The sequence below is a fragment of the Urocampus carinirostris genome, chromosome 2, assembly GCF_059441175.1.
Source record: "Urocampus carinirostris isolate Australia breed hairy pipefish chromosome 2, RoL_Ucar_1.0, whole genome shotgun sequence".
Taxonomy (NCBI): Eukaryota; Metazoa; Chordata; class Actinopteri; order Syngnathiformes; family Syngnathidae; genus Urocampus; species Urocampus carinirostris.
This window is the reverse complement of record NC_142350.1, coordinates 69,781,249-69,795,723: the sequence shown is the minus strand read 5'-3', so window position 1 is coordinate 69,795,723 and position 14,475 is coordinate 69,781,249. Positions and strand designations below refer to the sequence as shown.

Genomic DNA, 14,475 nt, shown 5'->3' with positions numbered 1-14,475 from the left:
GTTGGAAGTGGGAATTTCCCTACAGGGATGAATAAAGTATATCTATCTATCTATCTAGACATCTATCTAAACATCTATCTATGTATCTATCTATCTATCTTGACATACATCTATCTATCTATCTATCTAGACATCTATCTATGTTGTATCTATCCAGACATACATACATCTATCTAGACATACATACATCTATCTATCTATCTAGACATCTATCTATCTATCTAGACATCTATCTATCTATCTAGACATCTATCTATCTAGACATACATACATATATCTAGACATACATACATACATACATCTATCTATCTATCTAGACATACATACATCTATCTAGACATACATACATCTATCTAGACATATCTATCTATGTATCTAGACTAGAGGTAAGATCGGGCCAAAAAAAAGCACCCGAGCCCGACGCAGGCCCGAGGGGTATTAAACCCGACCCGGACCGAGCCCGACTAATTAACTGGATTTGCTGGCCCGGCCCGAAAGGGGCCCGAAATTACATATTTTATTTATAAGGAGGGGTGATTTATGATAACAAATTAAACTCTGCCTTTTGTTACAACATCTAGGCCTAAGTTAAATAAAACTGTATAAACATTTACATCTTTTATATTTCTGTGTCTGCACTGCAGATGTTACATTAAGCGACAATCTGTCATTGACGGGGGTTTTTTTTTTGAGGTAGCGAAAACATTTAAGGGCGTCCGTCATTTTGACGACTTGATCATTGGGCCATAATCCACAGCAGCAGTAGTAGTACGTCCTTAAGATTTTAGCGCAGCACTTTCATTCAGGGGGTGTTGACGTGTTGTGCCCTTTTCCGACTCCTATGCAAATTCCCCCCCCCCGATCGTATTCTATATAAAACGCTTATTAAAACAATAAAGCGAGCTAATTATAATAATTGGGAGATCCTAGTCTATATAACGCGTTTATTTAAACAATAAAGCGCGATCGTATTCTACAAATTGCGTTTTTTAACGCGGATGAAAATGTCACCAACGTCAATGTACGCTTCCGACAAAAGCGATCGTATTCTATATAATACGCTTTAAAACAAAATAAAGCGAGCTAATTATAATAATTGGGAGATTCTAGTCTATATAACGCGTTTATTTAAACAATAAAGCGCGATCGTATTTTACAAAATGCGTTTGTTAATGCGGATGGAAAAGTCACCAACGTCACGTGCACAGAGCATGCTCTGGCTCCGTTAAAAGCAATTACAGCTCCTTCTCCGTTTTATCCAAATTATTTATTTTATAACAAGTATTCCTTGGTCTACTATCCATACATAGTTTAAGTATATATTTTTAATGAACATATATTTATAATTATTAATTAATTAAAAAAAAAAAAAAAAAAAAAGCAGGACCGAACCCGACCCGACCCGACCGTATGACTGACATTTCAGGCCCGACCCGGCCCGAAATTGCCTCGGGTTCGGGTTCGGGCCATAAATCTTAGGTCTAATCTAGACATCTATCTATCTATCTAGACATACATACATCTATCTAGACATACATACATCTATCTATCTATCTGGACATCTATCTATGTATCTATCTAGACATCTATCTAGACGTCTATCTAGACATACATACATCTATCTAGACATCTATCTATCCATCTAGACATGCATACATCTATCTATCTAGACATCTATCTATCTATCTAGACATACACACATACATACATCTATCTAGACATACATACATCTATCTAGACACCTATCTAGACATACATCTATCTATCTAGACATCTATGTATCTATCTAGACATCTATCTAGACATACATCTATCTAGACATACATACATCTATCTAGACATACATACACCTATCTATCCATCTATCTAGACATCCATCTATCTATGTATCCATCTAGACATCTATCTAGACGTCTATCTAGACAGACATACATCTATCTAGACATACATCTATCTATCTATCTATCTATCTATCTATCTAGACATACATACATCTATTTAGACACACAAACATCTATCTAGACATACATACATACATCTATCTATCAATCAATCAAGCGGTGCATGCGCATTTTGATCAATTGGGAAATCGTTCAACAGAATCCACATCTGAATTTCTCATTCCGATTCGGAAGAAGAAAATCTTCCCATCTTCAACATTTCCGTTTCACTCTCACCTCGGTATTGAAGCAAAGCCAGAGATTTGTGAACATCAACGCTGAAAAAGTCCAGCGAGCCGTTGAGACGCGCTGCCACGATCCTAAAAAAGACAGAGCGCCCGTCAGCTCACGGAGGTGGCTAGAAATGGAAACAATCGAAAAAGAAAAGGTGCGCCCGACCTGTTGTTGAGGAAGGCCAGGGCGGTGATGCCGGACGTCCCCTCGCTACTGCATCGCAAGCGACCGTCGGTGGCCTCCCACAACTGTAATCGGAACCGTCACACTTAAGTATAAAATACAGTGGCCCTTCCACATACCAAATCAATTTGTTCCTGGATCCGGTTGATATCGACAATTTTTCGTATCTCGAACAATGTTCCCTCTAAGCTGCGCACGTGCGCAATCGCGCACTGCCCGCACATTCTTTTAACTAAGGCAAGAAAGTTTGATCGCATGACCCCGATTTGAGCTAACCTGCATTGGCTCCCTGTTAACTTAAGATGTGATTTAAAGGTTCTGTTGGTAGTATACAAAATCATGCATGGACTTGCTCCCTCGTATCTTTCAGATTCAATTTCCCACTACGTTCAGGTCTGGAGCCTTCGCTCCGAAAACGCCGGTCTACTCGGGATCCCAAGAGCCAAGAAGAAATCCGTAGGTTGATAGAGCGTTCTTCATCCAGGCCCCGGTGATGTGGAACGCTCTTCCCCCTGAGATTCGTTCTGCAACCTCAGAGGAAATGTTTAAATCTAAGCTTAAAACACACTTCAACTCTATAGCATATAAATAATCTATATTTTATGTTGATAATATGTGTATTATTTGCCCTCTTGTAGGTTCTAGATCAGGGGATGGTGTCATCATAGTCTGTGGTTTGCAACAAGCTGTGGTCTGTGCAGCCCTTTGAGACTCTTTGTGATTAAGGGTGTCACAAATAAACAGAACTTCACTTGACTTGAGGTTTTTGAGTTTTTCCTTGCCCTCATGTCGGTTTTAGATCAGGGGATGGTGTCATAATAGTCTGTAGTTTGTTATAGTGTTTGATCTTGTGCAGCCCTTTGAGACTCTTTGTGATTTAGGGTGTCACAAATAAACAGGACTTGACTTTAAACAGGCAGGTGATACAAGAAAACTGTCCAATATGGCAGATTTGAAACTATTTTGCAAAGAAGAGTGGGTCAAAATTCTTTCACTGGGTTGTCAAAGTCTCATTTATTGTGAACGTTTTGATTTCTGTTATCGCTGCCAAAGGTGGCAATGACTTTTTCACATGGGGCCAGATAGGTTTTGATTTTTTTTTGAGTGCTTCAATAAATAAAATCAACATTTCGGAAGCGCATTTTGTATTTCCTCGGTTGGTTTGCTGATCAGAAACCTTTGGAATTCATAAATATACAAAAAAGACAGAAATCGGGATGTTGCCAAACACTTGTATGTAAAAAGGGCCACCGTCCCCTCGATTTTTCGACGCACCTGCAGTTTTCCGTTGCTCCGGCCGGCAGCGATGAGATTCCCCCGCAGCTCCAGGGCCCACACCGAACCGCCGCCCAAGTCCGGAGGCGGTATCTCGCAGGTTTCCCTGCAGCAGCAAGCGGCGGCGGAGGGCGGAGACGAGGACGAGGGGGAGAAGAACGGGGACGGCGGCGAGGGCGGCTTGTGAGCCGCGTAAGCGTCGGCCACCAGCTCGCCAAAGTCGAAGGGGTCCCCGGCGGCGTCCCGGGGAGGGGCCGGCGCCAAAGCGAAGTTGGTCTCGATGAGCGGCGTCAGGTCCGGTTGGTCTTTGAAGCGGGCCGGCCGAGCGGGCGTGGTGCGCTGCCTCGCCCGGTGACCCTCGTCCTCGGAAAGGTCGTCCCCGCTCGGGGAGGGATCGGGGAAGCTGGCGGAGCGGTCCCTGCTGCTCTCCCGTCTTGGGGACGGATGAAAAAACTGGATTAACTCATTCCTACAGCTTAAGGCAAGTTCAATTCCAGACTTTTAAAGACATTCTTGATGCCTTTAGAAATCAAATCTAAGACAAAAAACATAAAAACACAAATATACCTTGCATGCCTCATACACATAACCTAGCAGAGCTTTTAGTCATGGCCAAAAACGTTCCTCTCATGAAATGTCTACTTTCCAGGCATGGTCCAACATTGCTATGGGTATTGTGGGTCAAGCTAAGACAGGGGTCGCCAACCTATGGGGTTAACCAGTGGCACGCGAGCGCACGGCAAAATAATACAGATTTTTTTTTTAATGCGCATTTTTAGATTCAATTTAGACATTTTCAGTAGCACACCATGTTATTTAGAGGCTTTACGGTAGCGCCACTCCTCTGTTTCGTGAGCGTCTGCGCCGCGCCTTGCAAAAGGAGAGATCTGTGTTTGAACCCAGCCACAGAAACACTGGCGCGCGATAAATGAACGATTCACGACAGCTCCTCCAGCAAATAAATCTCGCTCTTCTCAGCCAGCGTAGACTAATGACTGGGGCTTTGTGCAAAAAATGACCGTGTTGTTTGTGTCTCGAGAGTGTTGTACCTCGCACGTCAAGTTTTAAGCGTCATTACGAGACAAACATGAATTCAAGGACGAGTCTGAAAAGACGGAGACATTAAAACGCACTGTGTCCAGGTACGGCAAACAAACATAGACCCTGAAAACCTTTGTCACTGCTACAAACGCCACCACTGAGGCAAGCTATCACATTGCTCACTGCATGGGAAAGCAAGGAAAACCATTTACGGATGGCGAATATATTAAAGGTGTGTGTGTGTGTGTGTGTGTGTGTTTTTCAAGATTTGTTAGTTTCTAAAATAAGATTTTATTGATGAATGGTATGCTAGCTGTCCATATCACTTGATGGTAGTTCATCAGAAAATTTGAAAGTGGCACTCTACACCAAGACATGCTTCTGACTGAAACCACATTGCCGTTTTGATAGTTCCAACCTTGTGGTCACGCCATGTTGCCCCCAAAATAAATTTGCGTATTGTTAAAACAGACAATTCAGAAATCTTTTTAGTTACAAGTGTATATCTTGTTAATGTGTTCACGTGTTTAAGAATATAGAAAATAGGATTCAAGACATTTGAATTGCCATTTTTAATGTTAAAATGTGCCACAGTGCTCCTGTCCTGAGAGGGTCAACGGATAGAATAAAACAGCAATTTTCTTTCTATGCATTTATATCTTTATACATTAGTTTTGATGATAACTATATTGATTTGGTAACCTGCATTCATCGTCAATTAATCAAACTAAAAGTATGGATGAATATTAATAAATGATCTTTTAATCATAATAAAACCAAAGTCATATTCTTTGTTTCATCGCAAGGCAAATCGAGATTTAGAAGTCAAAATGGATGGTGCTGCAATAGACGCTGCATCAGAAATTTCGTTTTTAGAGGTCATAATAGACAATCAATTACTCTGGAAAACACACATCAGACACATACAAACTAAAGTATCTAAAAGAATTTCAATAAGTAACACAGCCAAATTAATTTTAAACTATAATGCATTGTATTTATATTGTTCTCTAGTTCTGCCATACTTAACATATTGTGCAGAAGTCTGGGGCAATCATTCCAAAAGTTCACTTTGGCCCCTTTTTATCCTCCAAAAACGTGCAATTAGAACTATACACAGGGTAGGATATCGAAATCATACTCATATTTTATTCCTGCAGTCCAAATGATTACAATTGGATGATTTAGTCAAAGTTTTCACTGCACAACTGCTATTTAAGGTCAACGAAAACACAGTGCCAGAAAACATCCAAAAATGATTCATTCGGACAGAGGGAAGTTATAAGTTAAGGGGCTGTCGTAAATTCAGAATCTCAAAGGTGAGAACCACCAGGAAAAGTATGTGTGTGTCAGTGTGTGGAGTCAAACTTTGGAACAATTTACAAGACAATATCAACTATTCACGTGTTCAAATTTAAATACACAAAAAAATACTACTGGTGGACAGGGTTGGGTAGGGTTACTTTAACTGGATTATTTTCAATGACTCTTGGATGACTCCAATACCAAATATGCTAAGAAAAGGCAAAAGAAAGTAAATATGAATAAAATGACCCAATTTTGTGCAGGCTTGGGGAGTAACGGAACACATGGAACGGCCAAAATGATGTCGGCAAGCTGTTTGGATTGATTTTCATTTTGTTTCTGTGGCATTTGATGTTCGTTTTGCCGGAGATCAAAGAGATCCAAGCCAGGAGAGAAAGCTTACCACGTGTTGTGAGTCATCATTTCATTTCTATTTAGTTTCTTTTGTCTTTTATTAGCATATTTGGTATTAGAGTAATCCAAAAGTCATTGAAAGTAATCCAGTTAAAGTAACCCTACCCAACCCTGCTGGCGGAATACAGAGATGAAGAAAATGGGTGATACGAGAGTTTGGGAACAGTGCGTCTAGAACTATGGTTAACTTTGTTGTTATTGTTGCTATTGTTATATCACAACTGTTATTACTAATATTATTACTATTGTTGTTATTAACATTGGTGTATTTAATAGGGAAAATGAAGGGGTATTTGCCTTTTCTAACATATTATGTAACATTATTTTGTTGTTGAGTTATATTTTTTGTTCTGTTTTTATTTTATGTTCGAATAAAGTTTTCATTCATCCATTCTTACTTTGCACTGAGAAGAGAAGGCCTTCAAGTTTGTTATAGAATGACAATAAAGGCAAATCATTCATTCCATTCTTACCTGTTCTTGGGGATGACCGTCAGGCAGTCTCCGGTTTGGGCATCCCAAACCCGAATCTGTCCGGCCAAGCAGCTGCTGGCCAGCAGCATCCCGTCACTGGCCAGACACTCGATGTCCTGCCAAGAGCCAAAAATAAGGAAAAACATCCAGTTAAAGTGGCAGTGACCCCCCCAAAATAGACCCGTTTTTTCCCACCATGCTATGGCCTCGCAAGAGGAGCGGCGAGATCTCGCTGACGGGGGGCCAGTACCCGTAGCCGTCGCACGGTCGTTCCCCCCGCCGCCGCCGCCCGCCGTTCTGCCCGTAGTTTCGCGGGCACAGAAGCCGATAGAGGCAGAAGAGGAGCAGGACCAAAAGGACACCGGCTGCCAGGCCCAGTGCCGCCACCCTGCGCAGAAGGAGGGAAAAGCTGTCGAGTCATACGGCGGAACCTCGGTTTTCGAAGGCCTCTCAGTTGGAACAAATCGGAGTCCGAGCAAAAATTTGCTCGACTTATGTCGCTGATACTCGTAGGAGTTCTGCCTGTTTGCCTGGTGTCCGACTTCTTCCTGCAGATGTTCTTCTTCACCACCGTGCTGTCCATAGACATACGCCGCATGGAGGTAAAAAGACATTTTGATGTCCTATACTAGGGGTCGAACGATAATGAGGCTGGCCGATTATCCGCACCCATATTCGGGTATTTGACGGATATCGGTATCGGCATTTTTATTCATCCGATGGGCCCATTAAATGTATTTAATACAGGGTTGTTTAGGCTTGAATACAGCTGAGTCTCTCTGCTTGGACGCTACCCGCGCCTTCTGATTGGATAAGTAACCAGGGGCGGAAACACTGAAGCAGGAACAATATTGTTGGAGTTAGCAGCTCTGCTAACTCGCCCAACATGCCTATAAGTGGTAGAAAAAGTTGATAGCGGTTAAGAGATGAGATAAAAGTGCAATCAAGTTGAGGCACGTTCGGGTGGAGACTGATATATTAGCTTTTATCATAACATTAGTTTGTCAATCAAGCGAAGTTTGTGATTGAGAGCATGATATGCATGCTCAAGTAGAAGACTGAGTGATGAGCTGTTACCATAACATCAGTTTGTCCATCTAGTTCTACAACAGGAGTGCAGGCACTTTTCAATTTCGCCAGCTCTGTGGAAATTTCACTCTTTGTTTATAGTTACTTTAAGTCATGTCGGTTGTACAGTGGAACCCCGGTTTCCGAACGCCTCTCAGTTCGAACAGATGGGAGTCCGACCAAAAATTTCGAGAAATTCTTGCTTCGCTGTTCGGTCAAAAAATCGGAGTTGGAACGCCGGTAATGCATGAGTGTGTACGCTAGGGTGCCATGCTGAGCGGCGTACGGGTGTTTTAGCCCCTTATTATGCCTCCAACGAAAGTCAGTGCAAGCAGCAAAGTTGCTACCGGTGAAAAAAGAAAAGCAGTGCGTACAACTATTGCATTTAAGAAAGAAATAATAGCAAAATACGAAGAAGATGTGCGAGTGTCTGATCTTGCCTGTGCCTTCTGCTGACCACCACAAAGGTAACAAATCCTATTCATAATTTTTTTCTTTATCCTTTTTTTATTTTATTTTTACACGTTCATGTTAGCAGAATCTTTCGTACGGATGATTACGATAACGCGAACATACGATTAGCCCGGGTTAGCTTTATGTTTACGTTAAACATTCAAGGTAAACTTTCAGGGGGTTGGAACGGATTAAAGCGTTTTACATTATTTTTAATGGGAAAAATGATTTCGGTGATCAAACAAATCGGTTTTCGGACGGGGTTCTGGAACGGATTATGGTCGAGAACCGAGGTTCCACTGTATTTATTTGTCGGCTGTCCAAAAAAAGTCTCAAAGGGCTGCACAAATGAAAATCTTTTTGAATTGGTGTCAGGATTCAGGGCTCATCACTCTCCTGGGACAGAAGGCCCAAAATCTCACATTCCTCATCTCAATCTACAGCACAGGTGTCAAAGAGGCGGCCCGCGGGACAGATCAGACGAGAAAACACTCAGAGAAGCGCAAGAGAAAGAGAGCTGTCGGTGATTGGCGCGTGTGCGGCACAGTTCTGAGGTCATGGGTTCAAATCCGGCTGCCAAAAACCTTCCTGTGCGGAGTTTGCATGTTCTCCACATGCTTGCGTGGGTTTCCTCCCACATTCCAAAAACATGCGTTTCAGGTTAATTGGCCGGTCCAAATTGTCCCTAGGTGGGAATGAGCGAGCGAATTGTCTGTCCCTGTGAGCCCTGCGACTGGCTGGCAACCAGTTCAGGGTGTCCCCTACCCACTGCCCGAAGATAGCTGGGATGGGCTCCAGCACCCCCGCGACCCTACTGAGGATAACCGGTCCAGATAATGGATGGATGGATGGATAATTATGCCAACCACTTTGGTTTTCCATCTGCCAAGATGCCAACCGCTATATTTCATTTATCCTTGTTTTGTGTTCTATTTAAGTTTCCTCTGTAGATACTTAGTAAAGAAAATTCCTTAAATCCCAGAGTGTTCCTCTTGATTAAAGTATGTCAAACTTTTCAAAACGGTAAAAAGAATTGCCCTAAAATTGCCGTGTAGCCGATCCTCCAGATGAACTCATAAGGGTTTTCATCCGTTTCCTTGATATAATGAGCAAAAATCAGTGGTGCTCCAAAATGGCTGAAGAATAAACCCGCCTCTTCAATTTAATTGGTCAATCGGTTATTTGTGCTCGCTACAAATATTTGTCTGTGTGCCGTTTCCCACAAAATCAATTATCACTTTAGCAAGTCAATAAAGCTTTTCTGATTCCGAACAGCATTTCATTGTTCTGCCGGTCATGCCGCCAATTAGAGTGGACAAAGACCACGTTTCCACGGACATGTTGTCATCGAGTGACTCGTCTTGTGTCTGAAAACTAAGTGCGTTTTGAAATGTTGTATTTCGAAATAACCTTTTCTTGTTCTCCTAGAACAGGGATTGATAACCAGTGGCAAAATAATAAGGATTTTTTTTTAATGCGCATTTTTAGGTGAAATTTAGTTGTGCGCCGTGTTATTTAAAGGCTTTACGGTAGCGCCCCTCCTCCTCTGCTCTGTGTGTGAGCGTGTCTGCGCCGCGCCTCGCAGAGGAGAGATCTGTGTTTGAACCCGGCCACAGAAACACCGGCGCGCGATAAATGAACGAATCACAACAGCTCCTGTTGGAGAAAATGCGGGTTCGAGAATCGATTAAGTCTTCTCATTCGTTTTCAAGAAATGCGCGGATGCTGGCGTGAGAGGGAGGTTCTTTATTGCATCGTCCCAAAGAACTCAGAGAACTTTAGACGTAACAACGCTTTTATAGCTTCAATTGAGTACAACCCAAGAGGCGGCCCGGTCCTTACGTATCATCTTTGGAATTGTTTTTCTCGCAAGGAAGATGTTGTCGTATCCTTATTAGGAAATGTTTTCGCCTCAGTTTGCTCAGAGAGTCCTGGGAGGTCCCATGCTCTTTTAAGGAAACTTAATTGTCTGCCAAGAAACTTTCCCGAAATGATGTCAACATGACTTTTCTCCACCACATTCCTCCAGCGAGAAACTCTCGTTCTTTTCAGCCAGCGTGGACAGATGACTGAGGCTCTGTGCAAAAAATGACTGTGCTGTTTGTGCATTATGCCTCCAGAGCGTTGTCTATGTTTCTTGCACAATGTTGACTGCTCACCTTGCACAGTGTTGACTATCTTTTTTTGCACTATGATGACTATTTTTGCACCAAATGCATACGTTGACCATTTTTTGCACTATTCTGACTATTTTTGCACCAAATGCATATTGCACAAACCCTACGATACCAAACTGTATGTAACATCCTATATGCCGACATTTCTTGGGTAAATTTTGTGTCAATTATGACTATAACCTTATCCTCCTTGTTTTATAACCTTATCTTCTCTGTTCCTTTATCTTCTTGGGTTTTTTACCTCACTGTGAAGGCGTGAAACTGGAGTGTCATGCCCAATTTTGTTGTCACAATATCTTAACCCATTTTGTAACAATGACAATAAAGGTATATTCTATTCTATTCTATTCTAAAGTAAGATTTTTGGGTGTTTTTAAAAAGATCTAAATTTGTCTAAATTGGTTAAAATAGAATTGTAATATATATATATGTATATATGTATATATATATATATATATATATATATATATATATATATATATATATATATATTCTATTCTCTATTCTATTCTACCTCGCACGTCAACAAGTGTTAAGCATAATTACGAGACGAAACATGAACATGAATTCAAGGCGGAGACATTAAAACACGTTGTGTCCAGGTACAAACATAGACCCTGAAAACATTTGTCACTGCTACAAAAGCCACCACTGAAGCAAGCTATCACATTGCTCACTGCATGGCAATGCATGGAAAACCATTTACTGATGGTGAATATATTAAAGGTGTGTGTGTGTGTTTCAAGTTTTGATAGTTTCTGAAATAAGATTTATTGATGAATGGTATGGTAGCTGTCCATATCACTTGATGGTAGTTCATTGTTGATGAAGAAAAGTTGAAGTCATGGATGTCTACAGGCCTTTCCCCATGTTATTCACATTACTTTTTTAGTTGATTGATGAACAAGAATAGTGGAAGATAAATTGGTCAGTTATACGGTTTCAATGTCTATCCATGTTGTATATTCTGACTGGTGTAAAATGACAGCTCTGATGGATATATTTTTTTTTTTTGTGCGAGTCATTACTCTTGGTGTGGTACATTGATTTACAAGGACATTTGAAAGTGGCACGCCACACCAAAAAGGTTGCTGACCCCTGTTCTAGAAGACAATATTGCTTATTTTAGCTATTATAAAATCCAAAAGAAATCTGAAATTTGGAAAGTACATAAATTATTTGGCAGACAAGTATTGTTGGCTGTCTTTTACTAAAAACAGTTGTTAAAATAATTCCAAATTGGAAAAATATAAACAATATTTTTCGCAAAATAGTTCCTATCATAAATATTTATTCTAGATGAAATATCTTATGGAACAAATGAAAAATAACGTAAAATAAGAATAATTATTTGAGGAATAATTATGATTAATATGAGCTAGTTAATCTGATATGGTTGATGGCACATAACAATGCTGAATTAAAATAATATATTATTTTACTCCGTATTTTACCAAAAGCAAATCTTGAAATATATTTAGGAAAATATAAATCAAGTTATACTACTTAAAAATATTTTTTCATAAATTGGCAAATTAAAAAAACGAATATTCAAAATTAAAAATCTTCAAATGACTGCAAAATACAAATATATGGTATTCATATTTCCCCCCAAAAATAAGAAATCTATTGTTTAGAATGCGCAAAATTGTCTGCTTTTCACCAGTTCTAATACATATTGGACAATTTTAGTAATATTTTTCCTACTTTTATAGGAATATAGTTTAAAAATACTCGAAATATACTATGGAAATACTTCAAAAATACTTTTACAGAAATACTACAATTATTACATTACCAAAACACTATTCTACAAAAATACTGCGACGGAAATATTTCGACAGTAATACTACATAAATACAACAACAGAAATGTTCCAAATATACTAAAGTAATACGACAAAAATTCTACTACTATGAAAATACTACAACAATCCTAGAGAAATACAGCTAATAAATACTACTTTGGAAATACTTTAAAAATACTTTAACAGAAATACTACAATAATAACACTATAAAAACACCATACTACAAAAATACTGCGACGGAAATATTTCGAAAGTGATACTACATAAATACAAGAACAGAAATGTTTCAAATATACTAAAGTAATACGACAAACATTCTAATACTATGGAAATACTACAACAATCCTAGAGAAATACAGCTAATAAATACTACTTTGGAAATACTTTAAAAATACTTTAACAGAAATACTACAATAATAACACTACAAAAACACTATACTACAAAAATACTGCGACAAAAATATTTTGATACAACAGAAATGTTCCAAAAATACTGAATAAATACAACAAACATTCTACTACTATGGAAATACTACAACAATCCCACAGAAATACAGCTAAAATACTACTTTGGAAATACTTTAAAAATATTTTGACAGAAATACTAAAATAAGAACACTACAAAAAACCCAACACTACAAAAATACTGCGACAGAAATATTTCGAAAGTAATACGACATAAATACAAGAACAGAAATGTTCCAAAAATACAAAAGTAATATGACAAACATTCTACTACTATGGAAATACTACAACAATCCTAGAGAAATACAGCTAATAAATACTACTTTCGAAATACTTCAAAAATACTCTTACAGAAATACTACAATAATAACACTATAAAAACACCATACTACAAAAATACTGCGACGGAAATATTTCGAAAGTGATACTACATAAATACAAGAACAGAAATGTTCCAAATATACTAAAGTAATACGACAAACATTCTAATACTATGGAAATACTACAACAATCCTAGAGAAATACAGCTAATAAATACTACTTTGGAAATACTTTAAAAATACTTTAACAGAAATACTACAATAATAACACTACAAAAACACTATACTACAAAAATACTGCGACAAAAATATTTTGATACAACAGAAATGTTCCAAAAATACTGAATAAATACAACAAACATTCTACTACTATGGAAATACTACAACAATCCCACAGAAATACAGCTAAAATACTACTTTGGAAATACTTTAAAAATATTTTGACAGAAATACTAAAATAAGAACACTACAAAAAACCTAACACTACAAAAATACTGCGACAGAAATATTTCGAAAGTAATACGACATAAATACAAGAACAGAAATGTTCCAAAAATACAAAAGTAATATGACAAACATTCTACTACTATGGAAATACTACAACAATCCTAGAGAAATACAGCTAATAAATACTACTTTGGAAATACTTTAAAAATACTTTAACAGAAATACTACAATTATAACACTACAAAAACACCATACTACAAAAATACTGCGACACAAATATTTCGACAGTAATACTACATAAATACAAGAACAGAAATGTTTCCAAAAATACTTAAGTAATACGACAAACATTCTACTACTATGAAAATACTACAACAATCCTAGAGAAATACAGCTAATAAATACTACTTTCGAAATACTTCAAAAATACTCTTACAGAAATACTACAATTATAACACTACAAAAACCCCATACTACAAAAATACTGCGACACAAATATTTCGATAGTAATACTACATAAATACAGGAACAGAAATGTTCCAAAAAATACTAAAGTAATACGACAAACATTCTACTACTATGGAAATACTACAACAATCCTGGAGAAATACAGCTAATAAATACTACTTTGGAAATACTTTAAAAATACTTTGACAGAAATACTACAATAACACTACAAAAACACTACACTACAAAAATACTGCAACAGAAATATTTTGATACAACAGAAATGTTCCAAAAATACTGAATAAATACAACAAACATTCTACTACTATGGAAATACTACAACAATCCCACAGAAATACAGCTAAAATACTACTTTGGAAATACTTCTCCAGAAATACCACTGTAGAAATATTAGAATACAAAAA

At 38.4% G+C, this 14,475-nt stretch overlaps 1 protein-coding gene across 2 annotated transcripts in view; it reads right to left on the bottom strand.

Moving 5' to 3' along the window:
* scap (SREBF chaperone) overlaps window positions 1-14,475 on the bottom strand; it is an 83,321-nt gene that overhangs the window by 10,280 nt on the left and 58,566 nt on the right. For both annotated transcript variants that reach the window (XM_088327666.1, XM_088327665.1), the window contains exons 15-19: window positions 7,061-7,253; window positions 6,866-6,981; window positions 3,633-4,065; window positions 2,340-2,422; window positions 2,178-2,260 (exon numbers count right to left, since the gene is read on the bottom strand). In XM_088327666.1, coding sequence (XP_088183792.1) covers window positions 2,178-2,260; window positions 2,340-2,422; window positions 3,633-4,065; window positions 6,866-6,981; window positions 7,061-7,253 — 908 coding nt within the window. The remainder of the gene's footprint in view (window positions 1-2,177; window positions 2,261-2,339; window positions 2,423-3,632; window positions 4,066-6,865; window positions 6,982-7,060; window positions 7,254-14,475) is intronic.